The 21,368-nt window shown below is 44.0% G+C and overlaps 1 protein-coding gene across 5 annotated transcripts in view; it reads left to right on the plus strand.

The window, feature by feature from the left end:
- The window catches only part of LOC124144629 (centriolin-like), a 120,618-nt gene that overhangs the window by 47,326 nt on the left and 51,924 nt on the right, over positions 1 to 21,368 (plus strand). For all 5 annotated transcript variants that reach the window (XM_048389941.1, XM_048389942.1, XM_048389944.1 and 2 more), the window contains exons 21-27: positions 1,197 to 1,344; positions 1,737 to 1,850; positions 4,017 to 4,213; positions 5,642 to 5,941; positions 6,544 to 6,697; positions 11,955 to 12,863; positions 20,842 to 20,960. In XM_048389941.1, the coding sequence (XP_048245898.1) occupies positions 1,197 to 1,344; positions 1,737 to 1,850; positions 4,017 to 4,213; positions 5,642 to 5,941; positions 6,544 to 6,697; positions 11,955 to 12,863; positions 20,842 to 20,960 (1,941 nt within the window). The remainder of the gene's footprint in view (positions 1 to 1,196; positions 1,345 to 1,736; positions 1,851 to 4,016; positions 4,214 to 5,641; positions 5,942 to 6,543; positions 6,698 to 11,954; positions 12,864 to 20,841; positions 20,961 to 21,368) is intronic.

The following is a 21,368-nucleotide window of genomic DNA, read 5'->3' on the forward strand; positions in this document are numbered from 1 at the left end:
TAGTGGACACGCTTGCCTCTGGTAGATGGTAGAAACTAGGCTTTGATATAGGCTAGTGGACACGCTTGCCTCTGGTAGATGGTAGAAACTAGGCTTTGATATAGGCTAGTGGACACCCTTGCCTCGGGGAGATGGTGGAAACTAGGCTTTGATATAGGCTAGTGGACACACTTGCCTCGGGGAGATGGTAGAAACTAGGCTTTGATATAGGCTAGTGGACACGCTTGCCTCGGGGAGATGGTAGAAACTAGGCTTTGATATAGGCTAGTGGACACGCTTGCCTCGGGGAGATGGTAGAAACTAGGCTTTGATATAGGCTAGTGGACACGCTTGCCTCGGGGAGATGGTAGAAACTAGGCTTTGATATAGGCTATTGGACACGCTTGCCTCTGGTAGATGGTAGAAACTAGGCTTTGATATAGGCTAGTGGACACGCTTGCCTCGGGGAGATGGTAGAAACTAGGCTTTGGCATAGGCTAGTGGACACGCTTGCCTCTGGTAGATGGTAGAAACTAGGCTTTGATATAGGCTAGTGGACACGCTTGCCTCGGGTAGATGGTAGAAACAAGGCTTTGATATAGGCTAGTGGACACGCTTGCCTCGGGGAGATGGTAGAAACTAGGCTTTGGTACAGGCTAGTGGACACGCTTGCCTCTGGTAGATGGTAGAAACTAGGCTTTGATATAGGCTAGTGGACACGCTTGCCTCGGGTAGATGGTAGAAACTAGGCTTTGATATAGGCTAGTGGACACGCTTGCCTCGGGGAGATGGTAGAAACTAGGCTTTGATATAGGCAAGAAATTGGATGTTCTTGTCTTAATGTTTGTCTCACTGCTGTACCTGTGAAGATCCGGGGTAGAATAGGTCTTCAGCAACCCATGCTTGTCATAAGGGGCGACAAACGGAATTGTCGTCAGGTTCTCTGACTTGGTTGATGCATGTCATCGTATACCAATTGCGTGGATTGACGTTCATGATATCAATCACTGGATTGTCTGGTCGAGAATTGATGATTTACAAACTGCAGTCATAAAGCTGAAATATTGCTGAGTGCGACATAGGTTCCTGACATGCCTAAGGGAGGCAACTCTGCACAACAAATTGTGGCGCCTGAGACAACTGGGCCATCTGCACCTTCATCCAGACAGGTATCATCTTGGAGTTTCATTGACCTTGAAGTGGCATCACTGTTGCAGGAGAAGCAGGAGGCTCGCATTCAGGTGATCGCGGATGACCTTGACCAGGCTCAGCTGTCCGCGGACCACCTGCAGGGGCTGCTGGAGTCGCGGGAGGGGCAGATGCAGGAGGACATGCAGGAGGCCGACATGTCCAACCAGATGATGGGTAGGTATTGGGTGTAGCACTGCACGTAGATGAGGTGACACTGGTTTCATTATAGGTTTATGGGTAGGCTGACCGAGGCAAAACTGCCATATATCTGCCATTTCAATATTTTCCTATTGAGTGTCCTATTGTCTACAAATGATGCACAAAATAACCTGGTGTAAGAATAGAAACAAGCAAAAACTGTGTTTTCTGATAATCTGACTAAGAGCATGGCGTCCAACTAACTTTATAGTCTGTAAAACAATGTCAAGCAATTATCAATCCAAAATCACTCACACACAGTCTGGCTCGTTCACTCAAACACCCACCACCGATCTACCCACTCTCCCATCAACTCATCCAACCACCAACTCGCCCACTCATTCACTTTAATGTTTTCTGTGCTCCAGTTGCCCAGGAGGAGGAGTTGACGCGGCTGTATGACATCCTGGATGCCCAGAAAGAGGAGATGGAGAACCTGAATCAGATGCTGGACTACCTGGCCCAACAGGGACCCGAGGGAGGTAGGTGCCCCCCACACTGTCTGTCCCTGAGGGAGGTACATGCCCCCCACACTGTCTGTTCCTGAGGGAGGTACGTGCCCCCCACACTGTCTGTCCCTGAGGGAGGTACTTGCCCTCTACACTGTCTGTCCCTGAGGGAGGTACGTGCCCCCCACACTGTCTGTCCCCGAGGGAGGTACGTGCCCCCCACACTGTCTGTCCCTGAGGGAGGTATGTGCCCACTACACTGTCTGTCCCTGAGGGAGGTACGTGCCCCCCACACTGTCTGTCCCTTGGGGGAGGTAGATGCCCTCCACACTGTCTGTCCCTGAGGGAGGTATGTGCCCCCCACACTGTCTGTCCCTGAGGGAGGTAGATGCCCTCCACATTGTCTGTCCCTGAGGGAGGTAGGTGCCCTCCACTCTGTCTGTCCCTGAGGGAGGTAGGTGCCCTCCACACTGTCTGTCCCTGAGGGAGGTAGGTGCCCTCCACACTGTCTGTCCCTGAGGGAGGTAGGTGCCCTCCACACTGTCTGTCCCTGAGGGAGGTAGGGTCCCTCTACACTGTCTGTCCCTTAGGGAGGTAGGTGACCCTCTACACTGTCTGTCCCCGAGGGAGGTAGGTGACCCTCCAAACTGTCTGTCCCTGAGGGAGGTAGTTGACCCTCCACACTGTCTGTTCCTGAGGGAGGTAGTTGACCCTCCACACTGTCTGTCCCTGAGGGAGGTAGGGTCCCTCCACACTGTCTGTCGCCGAGGGAGGTAGGTGCCCTCCACTCTGTCTGTATCTGAAGGAGGTAGGTGACCCTCCACACTGTCTGTCCCTGAGGGAGGTACGTGCCCTCCACTCTGTCTGTCTCTGAAGGAGGTATGTGACCCTCCACACTGTCTGTCCCTGAGGGAGGTACGTGCCCTCCACACAATCTGTCCCTGAGGGAGGTAGGTGACCCTCCACACTGTCTGTCTCTAAAGGAGGTAGATGCCCTCCACACTGTCGGTCCCTGAGGGAGGTACGTGCCCTCCACACTGTCTGTCCCTTAGGGAGATAGGTGACCCTCCACACTGTCTGTCCCTGAGGGAGGTAGGTGCCCTCCACACTGTCTGTCCCTGAGGGAGGTAGGTGCCCTCCACACTGTCTGTCCCTGAGGGAGGTAGGTGCCCTCCACACTGTCTGTCCCTGAGGGAGGTAGGTGCCCTCCACACTGTCTGTCCCTGAGGGAGGTAGGTGACCCTCCACACTGTCTGTCCCTGAGGGAGGTACGTGCCCTCCACATTGTCTGTCCCTGAGGGAGGTATGTGCCCTCCACACTGTCTGTCCCTGAGGGATGTAGGTGCCCTCCACACTGTCTGTCCCTGAGGGAGGTAGGTGCCCTCCACACTGTCTGTCCCTGAGGGAGGTAGGTGCCCTCCACTCTGTCTGTCCCTTAGGGAGGTAGGTGACCCTCTACACTGTCTGTCCCCGAGGGAGGTAGGTGACCCTCCAAACTGTCTGTCCCTGAGGGAGGTAGTTGACCCTCCACACTGTCTGTCCCTGAGGGAGGTAGGGTCCCTCCACACTGTCTGTCGCCGAGGGAGGTAGGTGCCCTCCACTCTGTCTGTATCTGAAGGAGGTAGGTGACCCTCCACACTGTCTGTCCCTGAGGGAGGTACGTGCCCTCCACCCTGTCTGTCTCTGAAGGAGGTATGTGACCCTCCACACTGTCTGTCCCTGAGGGAGGTACGTGCCCTCCACACAATCTGTCCCTGAGGGAGGTAGGTGCCCTCCACGCTGTCTGTCCCTGAGGGAGGTAGGTGCCCTCCACACTGTCTGTCCCTGAGGGAGGTAGGTGACCTCCAAACTGTCTGTCCCTGAGGGAGGTAGGTGCCCTCCACACTATCTGTCCCTTAGGGAGGTAGGTGCCCTCCACATTGTCTGTCCCTGAGGGAGGTAGGTGCCCTCCACATTGTCTGTCCCTGAGGGAGGTAGGTGACCCTCCACACTGTCTGTCCCTGAGGGAGGTAGGTGCCCTCCACACTGTCCCTGATATCAACCACTGGTTTGCCTGGCCCACACTCAATTACAGACTGCCATGATATTGCTAAAATGTACTGTGGCATTAGTCAGCCCCCTCTCATTTCCTTCACTTATGTCTGTCACGATGTTCATGTCATATCCATTTATTAATTATTGCATTACCTTCCATGTCAGTTGGACCTGGGTTTGATGATGAACTCTGGCGAATCAGACAAGAAGTGAACAACTTGAAGGAGACGCTTGCCATGCAGTCAGCGTATGTCCAGACGATGCCCCCTGACCATGCCGGGGCCTCAGGGATGGGGACACAGGCTGGAGTCGGCGCTGGGTCAGGGGCTGGGGCTGCACCCACGTACAGACAACCACCGGTGGTATGTACAGCAGAACAGACACATGTGGTCTCTTTCATTCTGGACCGCCTCCGTGGTCTTGTGGTAGAGCGTACGCCCGGAGAGCGGAAGGTCCAGGGTTCGATCCCGGGCCGCGTCATACAAAAAGACGTTAAAAGATTGTACTTGTTGTTACCCTGTCTGGCGCTCGGCATTAAGGGGCTAAAACAAGGACTGGTCGGCTCGGAGTCAGTATACTGTGTCTGAGTGGGGTATTCATGTTAAACTGCGGCATGGTATCTCAGTGAGCTAGCACTATAAATCGGCATCAGTCCGGACTAGTACAAGCAGCCACACACACACATACACGTGCATGCACGTCGCTATATAAGTGCAATAATCTTGGACGCGACGTTAAACCCAATTTCACCTCACCTCTTTCATTCTGCTGCTTGTTGTTAGTCAGTCAGAAACTGTGTGGAGGCAGATTGTGTGTCACCTTGATGGTGTGGATGGTGTAGCTGACTGTGATATTATACATTCACTCGCTCATTCAACACAGAAAAACATGAATCTTGTGTCCATTATGAGGTGTGGTGGAATGGCGTTTATCGTTGAGTTCAAGGTTGTTGCAATTGTATAGCGACATGTGTGCATGCGTGCATGCGTGCATGCGTGCATGAGATGTCATGCTGCAGTTTAACATGAATACCTCAGGTATACTGACTCCAAGTCGACCAGTCCATGTTTTAGCCCCTTAATGCCGAGAGCCAGGCAGGGTAACAGCAAGTACCATCTTTTGACATCTTTTGATGAGGCCGGGGATTGAACCACCTCGACCTTCTCCAGGCGGAAGCTCTTCCCACAGAGGCGGTCTGTCAGGTCCATGTAGTGTGAAGACTCATGTAATATGAAGACCCATGTAATGTGGATGCCCATGTAATATGGATGCCCATGTAATGTGGATGCCCTTGTAATGTGGATGCCCATGTGATGTGGATGCCCATGTGATGTGGACATCAATGTAATGTGGATGCCCATGTAATGTGGATGCCCTTGTAATGTGGATGCCCATGTAATGTGGATGCCCATGTGATATGGATGCCCATGTGATGTGGACATCAATGTAATGTGGATGCCCATGTGATGTGGACATCAATGTAATGTGGATGCCCTTGTAATGTGGATGCCCATGTAATGTGGATGCCCATGTGATGTGGACATCAATGTAATGTGGATGCCCATGTGATGTGGACATCAATGTAATGTGGATGCCCATGTAATTTGGATGCCCATGTAATGTGGATGCCCATGTGATGTGGATATCCATGTAATGTGGATGCCCATGTAATTTAATGCCCATGTGGTGTGGATATCCATGTAATTTGGATGCCCATATAATCTAGAGACCCATGTCAGGCTGAGATGTATGTCATGTGAAGATCCATGCAGTTTTCTTTCCCTCCCCAGATGCCGCAGCCAACGATGTACGCCCAGCAGTTTGCACCCCCTGGCGCCGCCCTGGTGGGACCAGCCCCACCCTCGACCCGCCCAACAGCCCAGCCTCCAACAAGGCCCGCCTCTAGTCCACCCCAAGCCCTAGCACCCCAGTCCTCACCCCCAGGACGGACCTCCGCCCCCCTGCTGCACTCCTCCCCAGGCCATGACCCCCTGCTGCACAGCTCCCCCGGACAGAGTCAGGCAGCGTCCGGCCACGGCAGCATCCCCCCACCCAGCTCCATGTCCATTCCCATCATGGGAGGCAATCTGGTAAGTAGGATTTAAAGAACCCATGCTTGCCGTAAAAAGTGACTATGTTTGTTGTAAGAGGCGACTAACGGGATCAGGTGGTCAGGCCTGCTGACTTGGTTGATGCATGTCATCGTATTCCAATTGCATGGATCGTTGCTCATGATGTCAATCACTGGATTGTCTGGTCCAGACCCGATTATTTACAGACCGCCGCCATGTAGCTGGAATATTGCTGGGTGCGGCATTAAACAACAAACAAACAAACAAAGATCTCTAATTCTCTGGGCTAGACATTTTAACATCATGCATCATTTTGTTCCTTTTATAAAAGTTAGGTGGCATGTGTCACCCTGAATGCGAATTTGCTGTGCAGAGTTGCTTCCCTTAGGTGTACCAGAATCTGATGATCATGGGTATGAATTTGCCCTAATTATGATTCTTAGTTTATTTGCCTTTGCCCATGCTCATTATTTTAACCAATGTGATAAACTTCTAAGATCTGAAGTCAAACATGCGTTATACGTTCAAAGAGTTCAAAATAAATGACTGACTTTTAATTGAATGTGGTATAGGTTTTATTATCAGGTTGTCAGTGATGATATACAACTGTTTGATCACAGGGCACTCACCTCAGCTCCCCTCCTCGTATACACATGCTGGAACACCTCGGTACCGAGAGGCGCGAGTCAAAGGCGCCTCCTGGTGGCAAACCCAGCAGTGGCAGACCAACGGAGTCAACTCCAGTCAGACAATCAGCTCCACCTGGTGCAGAAGGTAACATTTTGTGTCCAATCTGAGTAGATGTCACCGACAGCATCTTTGATCCAATCTGAATAGATGTCACTGACAACCCATTTGATCCAATCTGAGTAGATGTCGCTGACAACCTCTTTGATCCAATCTGAATAGATGACACTGACAACCCATTTGATCCAATCTGAATAGATGTCACTGACAACCTCTTTGATCCAATCTGAATAAATGTCTCTGACAACCCATTTTATCCAATGTGAATAGATGTCACTGACAACCCATTTGATCCAATCTGAATAGATGTCACTGACAACCCATTTGATCCAATCTGAATAGATGTCACTGACAACCCATTTGATCCAATCTGAATAGATGTCACTGACAACCCATTTGATACAATCTGAATAGATGTCTCTGACAACCCATTTGATCCAATGTGAATAAATGTCACTGACAACCCATTTGATCCAATCTGAATAGATGTCTCTGACAACCCATTTGATCCAATCTGAATAGATGTCACTGACAACCCATTTGATCCAATCTGAATAGATGTCACTGACAACCCATTTGATCCAATCTGAATAGATGTCACTGACAACCCATTTGATCCAATCTGAATAGATGTCGCTGACAACCCATTTGATCCAATCTGAATAGATGTCACTGACAACCCATTTGATCCAATCTGAATAGATGTCACTGACAACCCATTTGATACAATCTGAATAGATGTCTCTGACAACCCATTTGATCCAATGTGAATAAATGTCACTGACAACCCATTTGATCCAATCTGAATAGATGTCTCTGACAACCCATTTGATCCAATGTGAATAGATGTCACTGACAACCCATTTGATCCAATCTGAATAGATGTCTCTGACAACCCATTTGATCCAATCTGAATAGATGTCACTGACAACCCATTTGATCCAATGTGAATAGATGTCACTGACAACCCATTTGATCCAATCTGAATAGATGTCTCTGACAACCCATTTGATCCAATCTGAATAGATGTCACTGACAACCCATTTGATCCAATCTGAATAGATGTCACTGACAACCCATTTGATCCAATCTGAATAGATGTCACTGACAACCTCTTTGATCCAATGTGAACAGATGTCACTGACAACCGATTAGATCTGATCTGAATAGAAAACATGACTGGTCAATCTTTCATCCTTTAGGATTAAAAAAATAAAAGCATAGGTTCTCAGGCAATGAGTTTTGAAAATATAGTGAGGGCGGGCAAACTAGTATGTAACTACAATAAACAGCTGTGTACCATCAACCTGGGAAAGCCTCCCTACATTAACAAGCATACAAACTCCTATTGCCGCCTTGACCATAACACGAGATGCACAGTAAAGCAGTGCACATGTAAAGGGGAGTAACTGTTTGCTATATTGGATTGCATTGTTTTTAAGTTCAGTAAACTATGGTTCAACTCAAAAGGGACCACTAATTTTATTTCGTTATAACAGTAGTCCGTTATAAGCTTATATACAGCAAATGGACGGGATCAAAACACATTTCGTTATATACGTCAGTTTGTTATAAGCTTGTGCATTACAAAAAAGTTTATTGTATTTGGATTTTTAAAAAAAAAAATGGAAATAAAAACGAAATGTGCAGCAGACTTTCTGATGATGCGGGCGGGGCCTGAGAACCAAGACTAGTATTTTTTTAGCCTTTTTTCAACTGGACATTATTTTTAAAAGCATGAGATGAGAATGCTTTAGTCCCAATTGTGAATGCAGGCCTCATTTGAACTTGTTGCCTCCTGGTCTGGCCCGATCACTGGATGTGTTTACAACCAACTATTTCACGTTTATTCATGAATTTAGGACATGTTGAACTGTGTGTCCAAGCAATAATTGAAGCAAATATCTTAAATGGTGTTCCCCGTGGGCATTCGGGTTTGAATTGATCCCCAGCAACCAATGGCTGTCGTACAAATCAACAACATGGATCCCGGGTCAGTCTCAGTGACTTGGTTGATTGCATGTTGATACCCCAATGCTGTGGGACATGCTCATAATATCACTCACTGGTTTGTCATGTCCAGACTCAATTATATGGAGGTTGACATATAGCTGGAATATTGCTGATGTCGGCATTAAACAACATGAGAATGTTGTAAGAAGATCACAGTTCATAGATTTAATATTCCTGATAAGTCAAAAAACCTGTGTTATGAAAGTGAAAAATGTATTTTATATTTTGCATAAATTTCAATTTCTGTGTTAGCTTTCTGTTGTTGGCGGTGTGGTTGTGGTTGTGGTTGTGGTTGTGGTTGTGGTTGTGGTTGTGGTGTGCTTGTACAGCTTACACTGTTGTGCCTCGTTTGTATCAGCTGATAGAATGTGGAAGGGAATTTATGGATGTCAGCGTCTTTATTATGAAGAACAAGGCCTGATGAAGGAGTAAGTGTACACTCCGAAACATTGTGTTCCTAGTAATAAAGAAGTTGACATCCATAAATTCCCTTCCACATTCTAGCTCTTATTCTCTTCCTTATGTGTATCACTTCTAAATGCCATTCAAAGACTTGAGCTGCTAGAATTTTGCAACCATGAGTATGTGCTTCTTAGTTCAGGGATGACTGTACCTTCATCCTTGCCTTCATCCTCACCTTCATCCTGGCCTTCATCCTTGTCTTCATCCTTACCTTCACCTGACCTTCATCCTGATCTTCATCCTTGTCTTCATCCTGGTCTTCATCCTTGTCTTCATCCTGACCTTCACCTGACCTTCATCCTGACCTTCATCCTGACCTTCATCCTTGTCTTCATCCTGGTCTTCATCCTTGTCTTCATCCTGACCTTCATCCTGGTCTTCATCCTGGCCTTCATACTTGCCTTCATCCTTGTCTTCATCCTGACCTTCATCCTGGTCTTCATCCTTGCCTTCATCCTTGCCTTCATCCTGACCTTCATCCTGACCTTCATCCTTGCCTTCATCCTTGTCTTCATCCTTGTCTTCATCCTGACCTTCATCCTTGTCTTCATCCTGACCTTCACCTGACCTTCATCCTGACCTTCATCCTTGTCTTCATCCTTGTCTTCATCCTGACCTTCATCCTGGTCTTCATCCTTGCCTTCATCCTTGCCTTCATCCTTGTCTTCATCCTGACCTTCATCCTGGTCTTCATCCTTGCCTTCATCCTTGTCTTCATCCTGACCTTCATCCTTGCCTTCATCCTTGTCTTCATCCTGACCTTCATCCTTGTCTTCATCCTGACCTTCATCCTGACCTTCATCCTGACCTTCATCCTTGTCTTCATCCTGACCTTCATCCTTGCCTTCATCCTTGCCTTCATCCTTGTCTTCATCCTTGCCCTCATCCTTGTCTTCATCCTTGTCTTCATCCTGACCTTCATCCTGACCTTCATCCTTGTCTTCATCCTTGTCTTCATCCTGACCTTCATCCTGGTCTTCATCCTTGCCTTCATCCTTGCCTTCATCCTTGTCTTCATCCTGACCTTCATCCTGGTCTTCATCCTTGCCTTCATCCTTGTCTTCATCCTGACCTTCATCCTTGCCTTCATCCTTGTCTTCATCCTTGTCTTCATCCTGACCTTCATCCTTGTCTTCATCCTGACCTTCATCCTGACCTTCATCCTGACCTTCATCCTTGTCTTCATCCTGACCTTCATCCTTGCCTTCATCCTTGCCTTCATCCTTGTCTTCATCCTTGCCCTCATCCTTGTCTTCATCCTTGTCTTCATCCTGACCTTCATCCTGACCTTCATCCTTGTCTTCATCCTGACCTTCACCTGGCCTTCATCCTGGTCTTCATCCTTGCCTTCATCCTGACCTTCATCCTTACCTTCATCCTTACCTTCATCCTTGTCTTCATCCTGGTCTTCATCCTTGTCTTCATCCTGGTCTTCATCCTTGTCTTCATCCTGACCTTCACCTGACCTTCATCCTTACCTTCATCCTGGTCTTCATCCTTGCCTTCATCCTTGTCTTCATCCTTGTCTTCATCCTGACCTTCATCCTTGCCTTCATCCTTGTCTTCATCCTTGTCTTCATCCTGACCTTCATCCTTGTCTTCATCCTGACCTTCATCCTTGTCTTCATCCTGACCTTCATCCTTGTCTTCATCCTTGTCTTCATCCTTGCCCTCATCCTTGTCTTCATCCTTGTCTTCATCCTGACCTTCATCCTTGTCTTCATCCTGACCTTCATCCTGACCTTCATCCTTGCCTTCATCCTGACCTTCATCCTGACCTTCATCCTTACCTTCATCCTTGTCTTCATCCTGGTCTTCATCCTTGTCTTCACCTGACCTTCATCCTTACCTTCATCCTGGTCTTCATCCTTGCCTTCATCCTGACCTTCACCCTGACCTTCACCTGGCCTTCATCCTGACCTTCATCCTTTTTTTTATCCTTACTTTCATCCTACTTTTCGTCAATTGATTGATTTTTGCATAATCCCAGTTTTACAAAGTACATTTTGAATATTGAAGAGCTGCTAGTGTATTTATTGCAGAATTGACTTTCACTTTGTGTGAGTTCACTGGAATATGAACCTTCATAGAGTGAGGGCCAAACCTTATGAACGTTGGAGTTTGTGATGAAGTTTTATCACAGTTTTTAACCTCAAAGGATGTAGGCCTAGATTTAAACACAATTTTACTTCGTATGTGTGACTTCGTGTCGGAGGCTCGTTGTCTAAAACCCCATTTACCACAAGTAATCCTGTGCAAAAAATGTATCTTACCAACATGTTTTAATATGACATTGAAAAAGAATTAAAACAAATTCAAAATTGATAGAAAACAGTTGTTCAATTGAGCTGAGGTTAACTTGTGCTATGTCACGTGACTTTCATTGACTTGGAAAAAACATGTGGCTATTTGTTTCGAAAGTGGGATACAAGGGATTTATTCTGCCTCAAAGAAATCCACATCCAGCCTGACTTGCTCATGGCGGGGTATAAGGGATTTATTCCCTCTTGAGAAACTTGTTTCCCTCCAAGGCAGGATACTTAGTAATTTATCAAGATCACATGGACTCATAAGATCTCATCATTCTGACATGGAGGTATGATATTAAAGCATGTTTGTTGTAGATATGTTTGATATCTCATTTCAATGGCACGTGAATCAAATTGACTTGATTGGTGGAAGGTCAAGCTTTACATCTTCCTCTGCCTCAAATGATTATGTTCAGGATGAAATTATCCAGATATTTCTTATTTCCATGTCATAGGTATCATCTAGGTCACAGTCATCATCTACTTGTTTGTTTTTTCAGTTGATGATGCAGATCGCCTCAGTCAGCGCAGTGGTCGTGCCGCCAGTCGCATTTTCGGGCGCAACCGCGCTCAGACGCGTAGGAAAGCTTCGCAACCTTCAGCCTTCGAGCCTGTGTACAGACCTCAACCTCACCACGCGCAGTACCACTCTCCCCAACCCCCAGGCTTCCACCCAGCTGACCCCAGCATGTATGTTGGGGGGACACCAGCACAGCCTGGGAGGGGAGAGACGGGAGTGCCGTCCTGGGGAGTGCCCACTTCGCCAGGCATTGCCGGGCCATCACATGGAGTGCCAAGCCAAAGCCATGTAGTCAGTGGTGGCCATCCAATGCCTGGCCCTGCCCCAGGGCGTACCCTGGGTCACGTTGAGGGTACATACGCTCCCATAGACCCTAGTGCCCCACCCCAGGGTTTTGTTCCTGTTGCCTCTCAAACAGATCCAAGAGTTGCTTTTGATCCAGTTAATATGGAATATTCCTACCCCATTGGCTACCCTGAAGGAGCCTACCCCGGAGTCCAGCCTGGTTACTCTGGGGTACAACCTGGGTTTTACCCCCAACCCCCTGGGGGCGTGCCTGTCCCCCCAGGCGGTTACAGTGTGGGCCAGCAGGTGTATGTACCCACAGGGCCAGCACAAAGTGTTGGGTATCAGCCTGGAAGAGTCTATTATTCAGCAGGTGGGAAAACACCAGTGAGGATCTACTACCCTGCTAATGGAAGAATCCCCATGCCTTCATCTGGTCCACCGCCTCCGCCGGGAATGCATAGTGTTGGAGTTATCTCCCCTGGACCTCGCCCAGGATCCATGCCAGTTACACCTGTTGCTACGGGGACTCCTATTTCGGATTCCAGACTTTCGACGACTGTCAACTTCGATGGGTCATTCATTACACCACCAAGCCCAATACGTAAGTTTTTTTAATATTTTTTACAAAATTTGTCGAGGCAAATCTTTGATCCACTTAATACAGCTAGCATATGTTGATATGAGCAAGCCATGGTACTTATAGGCCGTCTCCGTGGTCTAGTGGTAGAGCGGAAGGTCCAGGGTTCGATCCCTGGCCGCGTCATACCAAAAGACATTAAAAGATGGTACTTGTTGGTGCCCTGCCTGGTGCTCAGCATTAAGGGCCTAAAACAAGGTCTGGTCAGTATACTGTATCTTAGTAGGGTACTCATGTTAAACTGCGGCATGGTGTCTCAGTGAGCTTGCACTATAAATCGACATCAGTCCGGACTAGTACAAGCAGCCACACAAACACACGTGCATGGCTGTTGGTATATAAGTGCATTAATCTTGGACGCAGTGTTAAACCTTATTTCATCTCACTTATGTGAAAATTGTTGATTTAAAAAGTAGAACAGATTATTCTCTGACAACATCAGGGTTGCTGAGAATGAGGTTCAATGGAACAAGGACATTTTTGTGATTTCATCTACTTTTGATACAGTCTTCTTCATCTTGATCAAATTTGAAAAACATCTTATGGACATTTTGGATGACAATCAGTGGCTATCCCAGAAAATGAACCCAGAGCTCCAGATAAGCTGCGTATCTGCGTGAAATACGCATCAGAAATGCAGAAATACGCAGTAAAATATAATCCAAGTGTATCAAATACGCAACGAACATTACAGATACGCTACAAAAATAAAATCTGTGCGTATCATCAAAATATTGTGAAGTAACCCTGCGTATTTGATTAGCAAATCAGCAACTTATTTTGAAATTATAAACGGGCATTCCGTCAACCTTGCCAAACTCCACGATGACAGTTACATCATGATCATTTGCCATCACACTTTTGTGTGGAAGTATCGTGGTATTTTTGAGTCCTATAAAGCTCTCGAACCCACACGACACCAGTTTGCAGAGACTAGATGAATAGTGTTTTTAAATATTTAACTTAAATACCCACATGTGTAAAAACTAGTGGGTAACAGAAATTTGAATACGCAGATAGAATTACTGATACCCAATGATTTGAAAGTGCATGGGTAAAATACCCACAACAACAAAAGCTGATCTGGAGCTCTGTGAACCGATTTGAAACCCCAAGGTAGTGCAGGGAATTGGTTTAAATTTTCAAAATTGATCATTGGCTAAATTTATCGATGATAATTGAGCTTTGATAAATGGCAGTTTTAGATCTTTGTTGCTCTGAATCCTTCATGTAAGGCTTAAAAAAAAAAAGGAAAAAAATTGGTAAAATTTTTAAATATGGTGCGTGCAGATGTTGTTTTTTTGTTTTTGTTGTTGTTCAAACTAGTATGTAAATAAACAATTGTGTACCATCAGGGCCTTCCTATATAAACATGCATTCAAACTCCTATTGCCGCCATGATCGTAACACAAGATGTAAGGGGAAGTAACTGTGCGTTATATTGTTTTTAAGTGTAAGGATTTTGTTATTTTTTTAAAAATGGAAATATAAACGAAACATGCGGCAGACTTTATGATGATGCAGGTGGTGCCTGAGAACCAAGACTATTATTCTTTTTAGCCTAAAGTACAATAAAGAAAATTCTCGGACTCTGATTTGATATTTTACTTAACCTCTTAGTCTTACCAATAACACAAATACTACAAAACATTGCAATACCAACATGCCATGATGTGTTACGGTCTTTATCACTTGTTTCTGAATTGAAAATACTTTAATGCACTCATATTATGTTTTCTATATTTTATTATTCCAAAACAATTCAATTATGTTGAAGAATTACTTCATATTTTTTGCATTTTTGGAGGTATGTTTATGAAAACTGGTGTGCATCCTGTGTAGTGGATTTATGCAAATTGTGTCACGTTTATATTGAAGTAAATTCTTTTTTATGTTGACAATAATAACTTCACAGACTGCTAATTTAATCGCTAACACCCAAAGAAACTGTAGCCACCAAACAAAATTGGTGACCTCATTCAGCGAAATCATGCAACGCAAACCCCGCCCTTTCTATCAGTCAGTCGGGGAAACAGTAGTTCGTTAGTGGGCATGGATTGTTTTTTTGGGTGTTAAATGTGTAAATCAATTGTGTAGAGTGGATGATGCTAAATTTAGTTTCAAGCTTAAGCATGTTTGAGATGCAGCATCAAATTTTGCAATTATTGTGTTTAAAGCGCAATTATAGTGCAACAATTGTACATGCTATTCTTGGAACTTTTACTTAGCTATTTATCAGCTACTTTTTCCTATGTCTGTTTCTCAACTGCTTTCTGGTCATGATTGAGAAAGAAATGTGTCAGTGATGGTGGTCCATTATTGACTTATTTGGATTATCAAATATGCATCTTGAATCACAATGATGGAATTTCAGAGTAGAATTTTGCACCTTTTATCCATGAGAGAATTGTGAAATTTGATGGTGCATCTCAAACATGCTTAAGCACACAATTGAAAAGTTTTTTCAATCGCTGAGCTTTGATTGTGTAGCAGCCGACTCACATGCTTGGATTCGAACCACGGACCTTCTGATCAAAGGTTGGACGCCTTTGTCCACATGACCAAATAGGTTAACCCCGTCAGCAAACTGAAAAGTTAAGGATGTCATCTGTAGGATGACTCTACGCCCTGCTTCATACTCCCCCGTCAACAGAAGGCACATCCTGGGTCGCATAGTTGGGTACTGAGACTTATTGTACCCCCGTTTACGAAGTAAATCGGTATATAGCGTTCCGTTCGTCCGTCCGAGCTTTTGTACGGCCCATAACTTTTTAACCATGCACCCTAGCTTCACCAAACTTTCTACACACATTTACCACAATGAGTACTTGTGCCTTTTGCTAGTTTGAAGATTCTGAATTTTTTTATTTTTGCCGTTTCCATGAAATCATGGTGAAACATAAATTTTGGGTAGAGTTTTTGTACGATCCATGTTTACAATATTATGTATCCTAGCTTCAGCAAACTTGCTACATTAACCACTATGATTGTTTTTTATCTTTTATAAGATTCTGAAAGTTTTCTCTTTTGCTGTTTTCATGGAAACATGATGGAGTTTAGAAATTTTGATGACTGGTTTTGGAAAATATATTAGCTATACAAAATTGTTTCCACTCATGTAGATCATCATAAAACTATCTGTGCTTTGTGTTAGTTTGAATTCTTTACCATATATGTAAAGGCTAGATGGAAATTATTGATTTTCTTATATGATATTGTTCCATTTTTTATTTGTTTTTATATCAACAATTTTTGGTCCTTTTGATAATTCTTATTATGTAACTCCTCAATCAATTTTTTATTTAAAGGTGTTCATGGTGATCTACTTCCTCGTAGTGAACACTGGTAACATGGGATATTTTTTTATTAGGGGTGGGGGGGGGGGGGGGTCAATTGTCACTGGAACTCAATCTTAGATTTTAAAACATTGAAGTTTAAATCAGTTAGAAATATGTAATATTTAATTAATTAACAAACTATTTACTATTTGTTGTTGACCACTTTGCTTACTTCTTGTTTAGCTCACATTTAATATAAACAAGTTCAGTTGGGCACCAATGTACCGGCCATTAAATATCTGAGTCCCGTGATGGGATTCAAACCACGACCTTCTGATCAGAGGTCGGATGCCTTGTCCACATGACCAAAGAGGTCACCCATGTCAGATTGCCTTGAAGAAAGAGGGTTAATTCTTTATTTCTGAAGCCTATTTATATTCATATGTAGAAAAAGAGCACAAAATTCTATACCCATTCTCTAATAGTAATATGCAAGATACATATCTCTTTCCTAATAATAGACCCGGTCACTTTATTAAATCAGCTGTAGTAATGGGGTGGCTTTGTTGAGTTAGCAACTGTTGAAGCGTATCAATACCACTCAGGAGGCAGCAGTAATCTCACAATACCTGTGTGCGGTCAGCCGTCTACCTCGTTACAGGTGTTCACGTGCCCAGGTAACCGTACACCCTCCCCCTGATTGTATCAGCTAGCCACACACGTCAACAAGGTAATTGTTCTAGTGAAGATTACTGTAAAAAAACAATGGGTATGCTCGTTAAAAACATTAGCAGCCAATTTGGAAACTGGATTCTGGTTTGTAGTTTTATGTCTTTGTTGCACGGGACAATGTCAAATTGTCTTAATTAGTTTGTGTTTGTTGTTTAATGCCACACAATCCAGTGATTGACAGCATGAGCATCCATCTGCAATTGCTGTACATGTGAGCATGACTACCCGATCATGTTAGTCTCCAAGATGGCATCATTTTCCAATTGCTTAGATTGATCACTGGATTGTCCAGACTTGATTATTGACAGATGCCATCATACTGCTGGAATATTTCTGATTGCGGTGTTAAACGAGTGGTTGGTGCAAAAAAAACACAATCTCATGATATGAAAAAATCGTCTGAATTTATTTTCTTTGCCCACCTCAGGTGGATCAGAAAATAAGACATGTGAAGACCCATGCTTGCATTAAAAGGCGACTATGCTTGCTGTAAGAGGCGACTTACAGGATCGGGTGGTCAGGTTTGCTGACTTGGTTGATGCATGTCATCATATCTCAATTGCGTAGATTGATACTTATGATAAAATCATATTGTCTGGTCCAGACTCAATTATATGACCGCCATCATATAGCTGGGATATTGCTGAGTTAAACAACAAACACATCCAAAATCAGAAGATAAAAGAGCTACAAGTATTAACTGTTTAAATAATAGAATATTTCTGTGATTTTTCTTTTTATTTCTCTTGTTTTGGACATTGTTTTGAAGCACGCACTTTAATTTCTTCTTTTTCACATATCAGTGCATGTAACAAAGAAATATGTTGGAAAACTCTGATGGTCTGTCTGACAGTGTGTGAGTGATCAGGGTATGTGTGCTGGCAAGGGTAGTGGTTGAATCTCCTTTCAGGCTGTAGTGAAAAGCCTCCTTGAGCCCTTTCTTGGCACAGCAATAACAACTGAGTTCCTTGTGTATTGTCCTTGAGTGAACTTGTTGGTCGGAAAGTCAACTGTAGTCACATAATTATATTACCTGGTTGTGGTAGGCCATGGAATCAGTATAATCAAGACTGGGGGACAAGGGTGTGTGAGACGTGTGCTACGGACTTGACACCCAATACTACACATGTAGACACGTTATTTGACTTTAAGTAAGCATGCCTGGTATGTCATGATAAGGTATCATCAGATCACTATAGTGGACTAAAAATGTAGTTTCTATCGCTGCATGACAGCAAGGGAATGGGTGTTTTGAGTTGCATCCCTTTGCCGTGTCAGGATCCAAGATTTGCCTGTCTTCTTGGGGAGCTGAAGATGATTGTTTCGAGCTCCAGATGCTTTGTACCAAAGACTTGTTGTATGTGGTGCTTGGCATTAAGGAGCTGAAACAAGGACTGGTCGGCTGCACAGCGTTCTTAGAACATCTTGGTTTCATGGATTTATCAATCACTAAAAACAAACTGAATTTCATCACTCAAGTCATTGCATCTTATTCACAGGATACACTGTAAATGAATTGCCTTCAATTGTTTATTGCTGATTTGAAAAACTGTGGCCGCGGATATTTTGAAAGGCAGATTGGTGACACATAAGATCTCAGCTCAGGGATAAACAGGTAATTGTTGACACAGTACACACAAGGGACCACAAAGTGAGTTTGTTATATCCATCAATTTTATATGATAAAATATACAGCAATTGGCCGGGACCAAATAAACAGTTCGTTATAAGCATACTACATATGAAATTGATTAGTGATGTGACGATTTACAACTGTGTGATATTATAATAGAAGTAATAATATAATAATACAAGTAATATTCCTGTAAACAGAATAATAACAAACTTTTCAGGATCCAGCTTACAGATTCTCTAGTATTTCCTGGTTGGCAATAAATATGTTCTGCCCAACATCTCTGGAATTTAAAGATTAATGATTCAGGGTTGTGATGCACCTGCTAAAAGAAAGAATAAAAGTACTGTCCTGTATCATATCGAGGCCCTCAACTGCTGATAAACTGCAACAAGGATGTTTGTCAAGATGGTCACAGAAGAAGAAAATTGTTTTATTAGAGTGTCACTTGCTGCAGTACAAAATATATAGACATATAAATATTTCATAAAAAAAAACAGCACCCGGCCTACGAGACACTAATTACATAATGGTACATTTAAAATATAAAACACAAATACTGATTCCAGTAAAAAAACAACAACACTGCATTGGAATGGTTACAAAACATGTCACTAAATAATGCCATAGTCTTGGTAGGTGGTGCTCGACTTGTCTGGGTGTATAATACAAGATTCTAAACTAATGCCACTGACGGGCAAACTGCACCTTCCCTAGCAAAAGCGTCCACTAGCCTTTTTAGCAAAAGTCTTGTTTCCACCCTTGCCACATCAAGCCCACTTTCCTGTTCACAAAATCATACACGGCTGTTCCTGTCTTTGTTGACACAAATATGTCTTTTTCATCTTTTAAACCCCTCAACGATTTCCTCTGCTTTTGTGTCAGGGATGAAATCGCAAATGTTTTCGTTAACTGATCAACAAGGTTGAAGCCATCTTTGAACTTGTGATCTACACGGGAGGGCGCCAGGGTCTAGCCAAGAAAAGTGGCAAGGGTAGAAAATAGGCTTTGATACAGGCTAGTGGACACGCTTGCCTCGGGAAGATGGCAAACTGGGATTTTTATAAGTTCTATTTTCTTAAATTTGACCATTGTACCTTGTTTTTTATTTGTTCTGATCTGAAATGCAGGTTCTTTCAAAACCATAAAATTAGTTGACATGAATTGGGACATTTTTTAGTGACATTTCCTGCAAACTTGGGTCCGAATGCCTTTATTATTGCAATTTCCCATGTGCTTATGTATGTACAGGCCACGATCACATCAAAACACAATGCAGACAATCAGCATATGTATATATATGTGTGTGTGTTTATAAATATATGAAGATAGATCTGTTTCCTTGTCCCATACATGGGTATCTGAGCATGAACACACTTGATCCAGACCAAGCAGGACCAGTGTTTGTGTAAACACCACCGGCCCTGCTTCATAGACAAGTGCTTGCATCAAGCCAATGTTCTACCTTCAGGCTTTGTTGATATTATTTCAGAATTTAAGGACAGTAGGTCAAGATCTGTGTACAAGGTGGAAGAGTTTAAAATTCTCCTTCAATTATATGTTGATAGGACAGTATTAGATATTTAAAGGTTACTTATGAAAATAGATATTTATTAATTTTTTAATTCTAAGGTGTTGATTCTAAGAACTGTATATAGTAATTGCAATAATCCAATTTTCCAGTTGCTAATTAGGGTCCAAGAAAGACAATGCCTAATTAACCAGTTTACTACTCTAAACAAACAACAATGAAGGTTCAGCCAATTACATGACTTTAATCTCTATATAGACAAAAGAGTCTAAAAAGTGCAATTGGTTAAAACAATAAATCCTTCATGGCTATGTTTTTAATGCCCATGCATGCTTAATCTGCTGTGATCGCTTCTTACAGTGGCACCCATAAGATTATCCCCCTACAAATCCTTCCCCTAAGCCTGGTGGTACAATTGTCTGACTGGCGGCAAAACCTGACACACATCTAATGCTTCATTCATACTTGCCTGGGCATGACAAGTCACATGATCTCCTCGCTGTAATACTACGATCAGTCCGACCTGAATAACTCAGCAAACAAGATCCAGGTATAACAAAGGGTTCTCATGCTGCTGTGTCCCTAAGGGAGATAACTGAGTTTGAGGTGTGAATATATTCAAACTTCTGTCAACATGGAGTAGCTAAAGCGTCTGTAGAAACAAGATGGCCTGAGTCTCTCAGGCTTCGGAGGGAAGCTGTGTGTTGGATAGCTCTGTGTTTTTGTGCTGAAGGTGATTACTGAATATATTGTGTTGCTATCCAACAGGACCTGTTGCCATGGAGTCTCCGGTAGCTCCGAGGGGAATTCTGAAAAATGGTGGAAATGGAGTTGCTGTGGATGATGACAGCTATCTGTTCTGTAACGTCCCGGAACATCACGACCTGGTATGTACTGTCTTGGTCCGTTCTACATGTGAGTGTGTGTCAGTTCTGTGCTACATGTGAGTGTGTGTCAGTTCTGTGCTACATGTGAGTGTGTGTCAGTTCTGTGCTACATGTGAGTGTGTGAGTTCTGTTCTACATGTGAGTGTGTGTCAGTTCTGTTCTATGTCAGTGTGTCAGTTCTTTTCTATGTCAGTGTGTGTCAGTCCTGTTCTACATGTGAGTGTGTGTCAGTTCTGTTCTACATGTGAGTGTGTGAGTTCTGTTCTACATGTGAGTGTGTGTCAGTTCTGTTCTATATGTCAGTGTGTCAGTTCTGTTCTACATGTGAGTGTGTGTCAGTCCTGTTCTACATGTGAGTGTGTGTCAGTTCTGTTCTACATGTGAGTCTGTCAGTTGTGACCAGTGAAG

The sequence above is a fragment of the Haliotis rufescens genome, unplaced genomic scaffold, assembly GCF_023055435.1.
Source record: "Haliotis rufescens isolate VD_foot unplaced genomic scaffold, xgHalRufe1.0.p SCAF_8, whole genome shotgun sequence".
In the NCBI taxonomy this organism is placed as follows: Eukaryota; Metazoa; Mollusca; class Gastropoda; order Lepetellida; family Haliotidae; genus Haliotis; species Haliotis rufescens.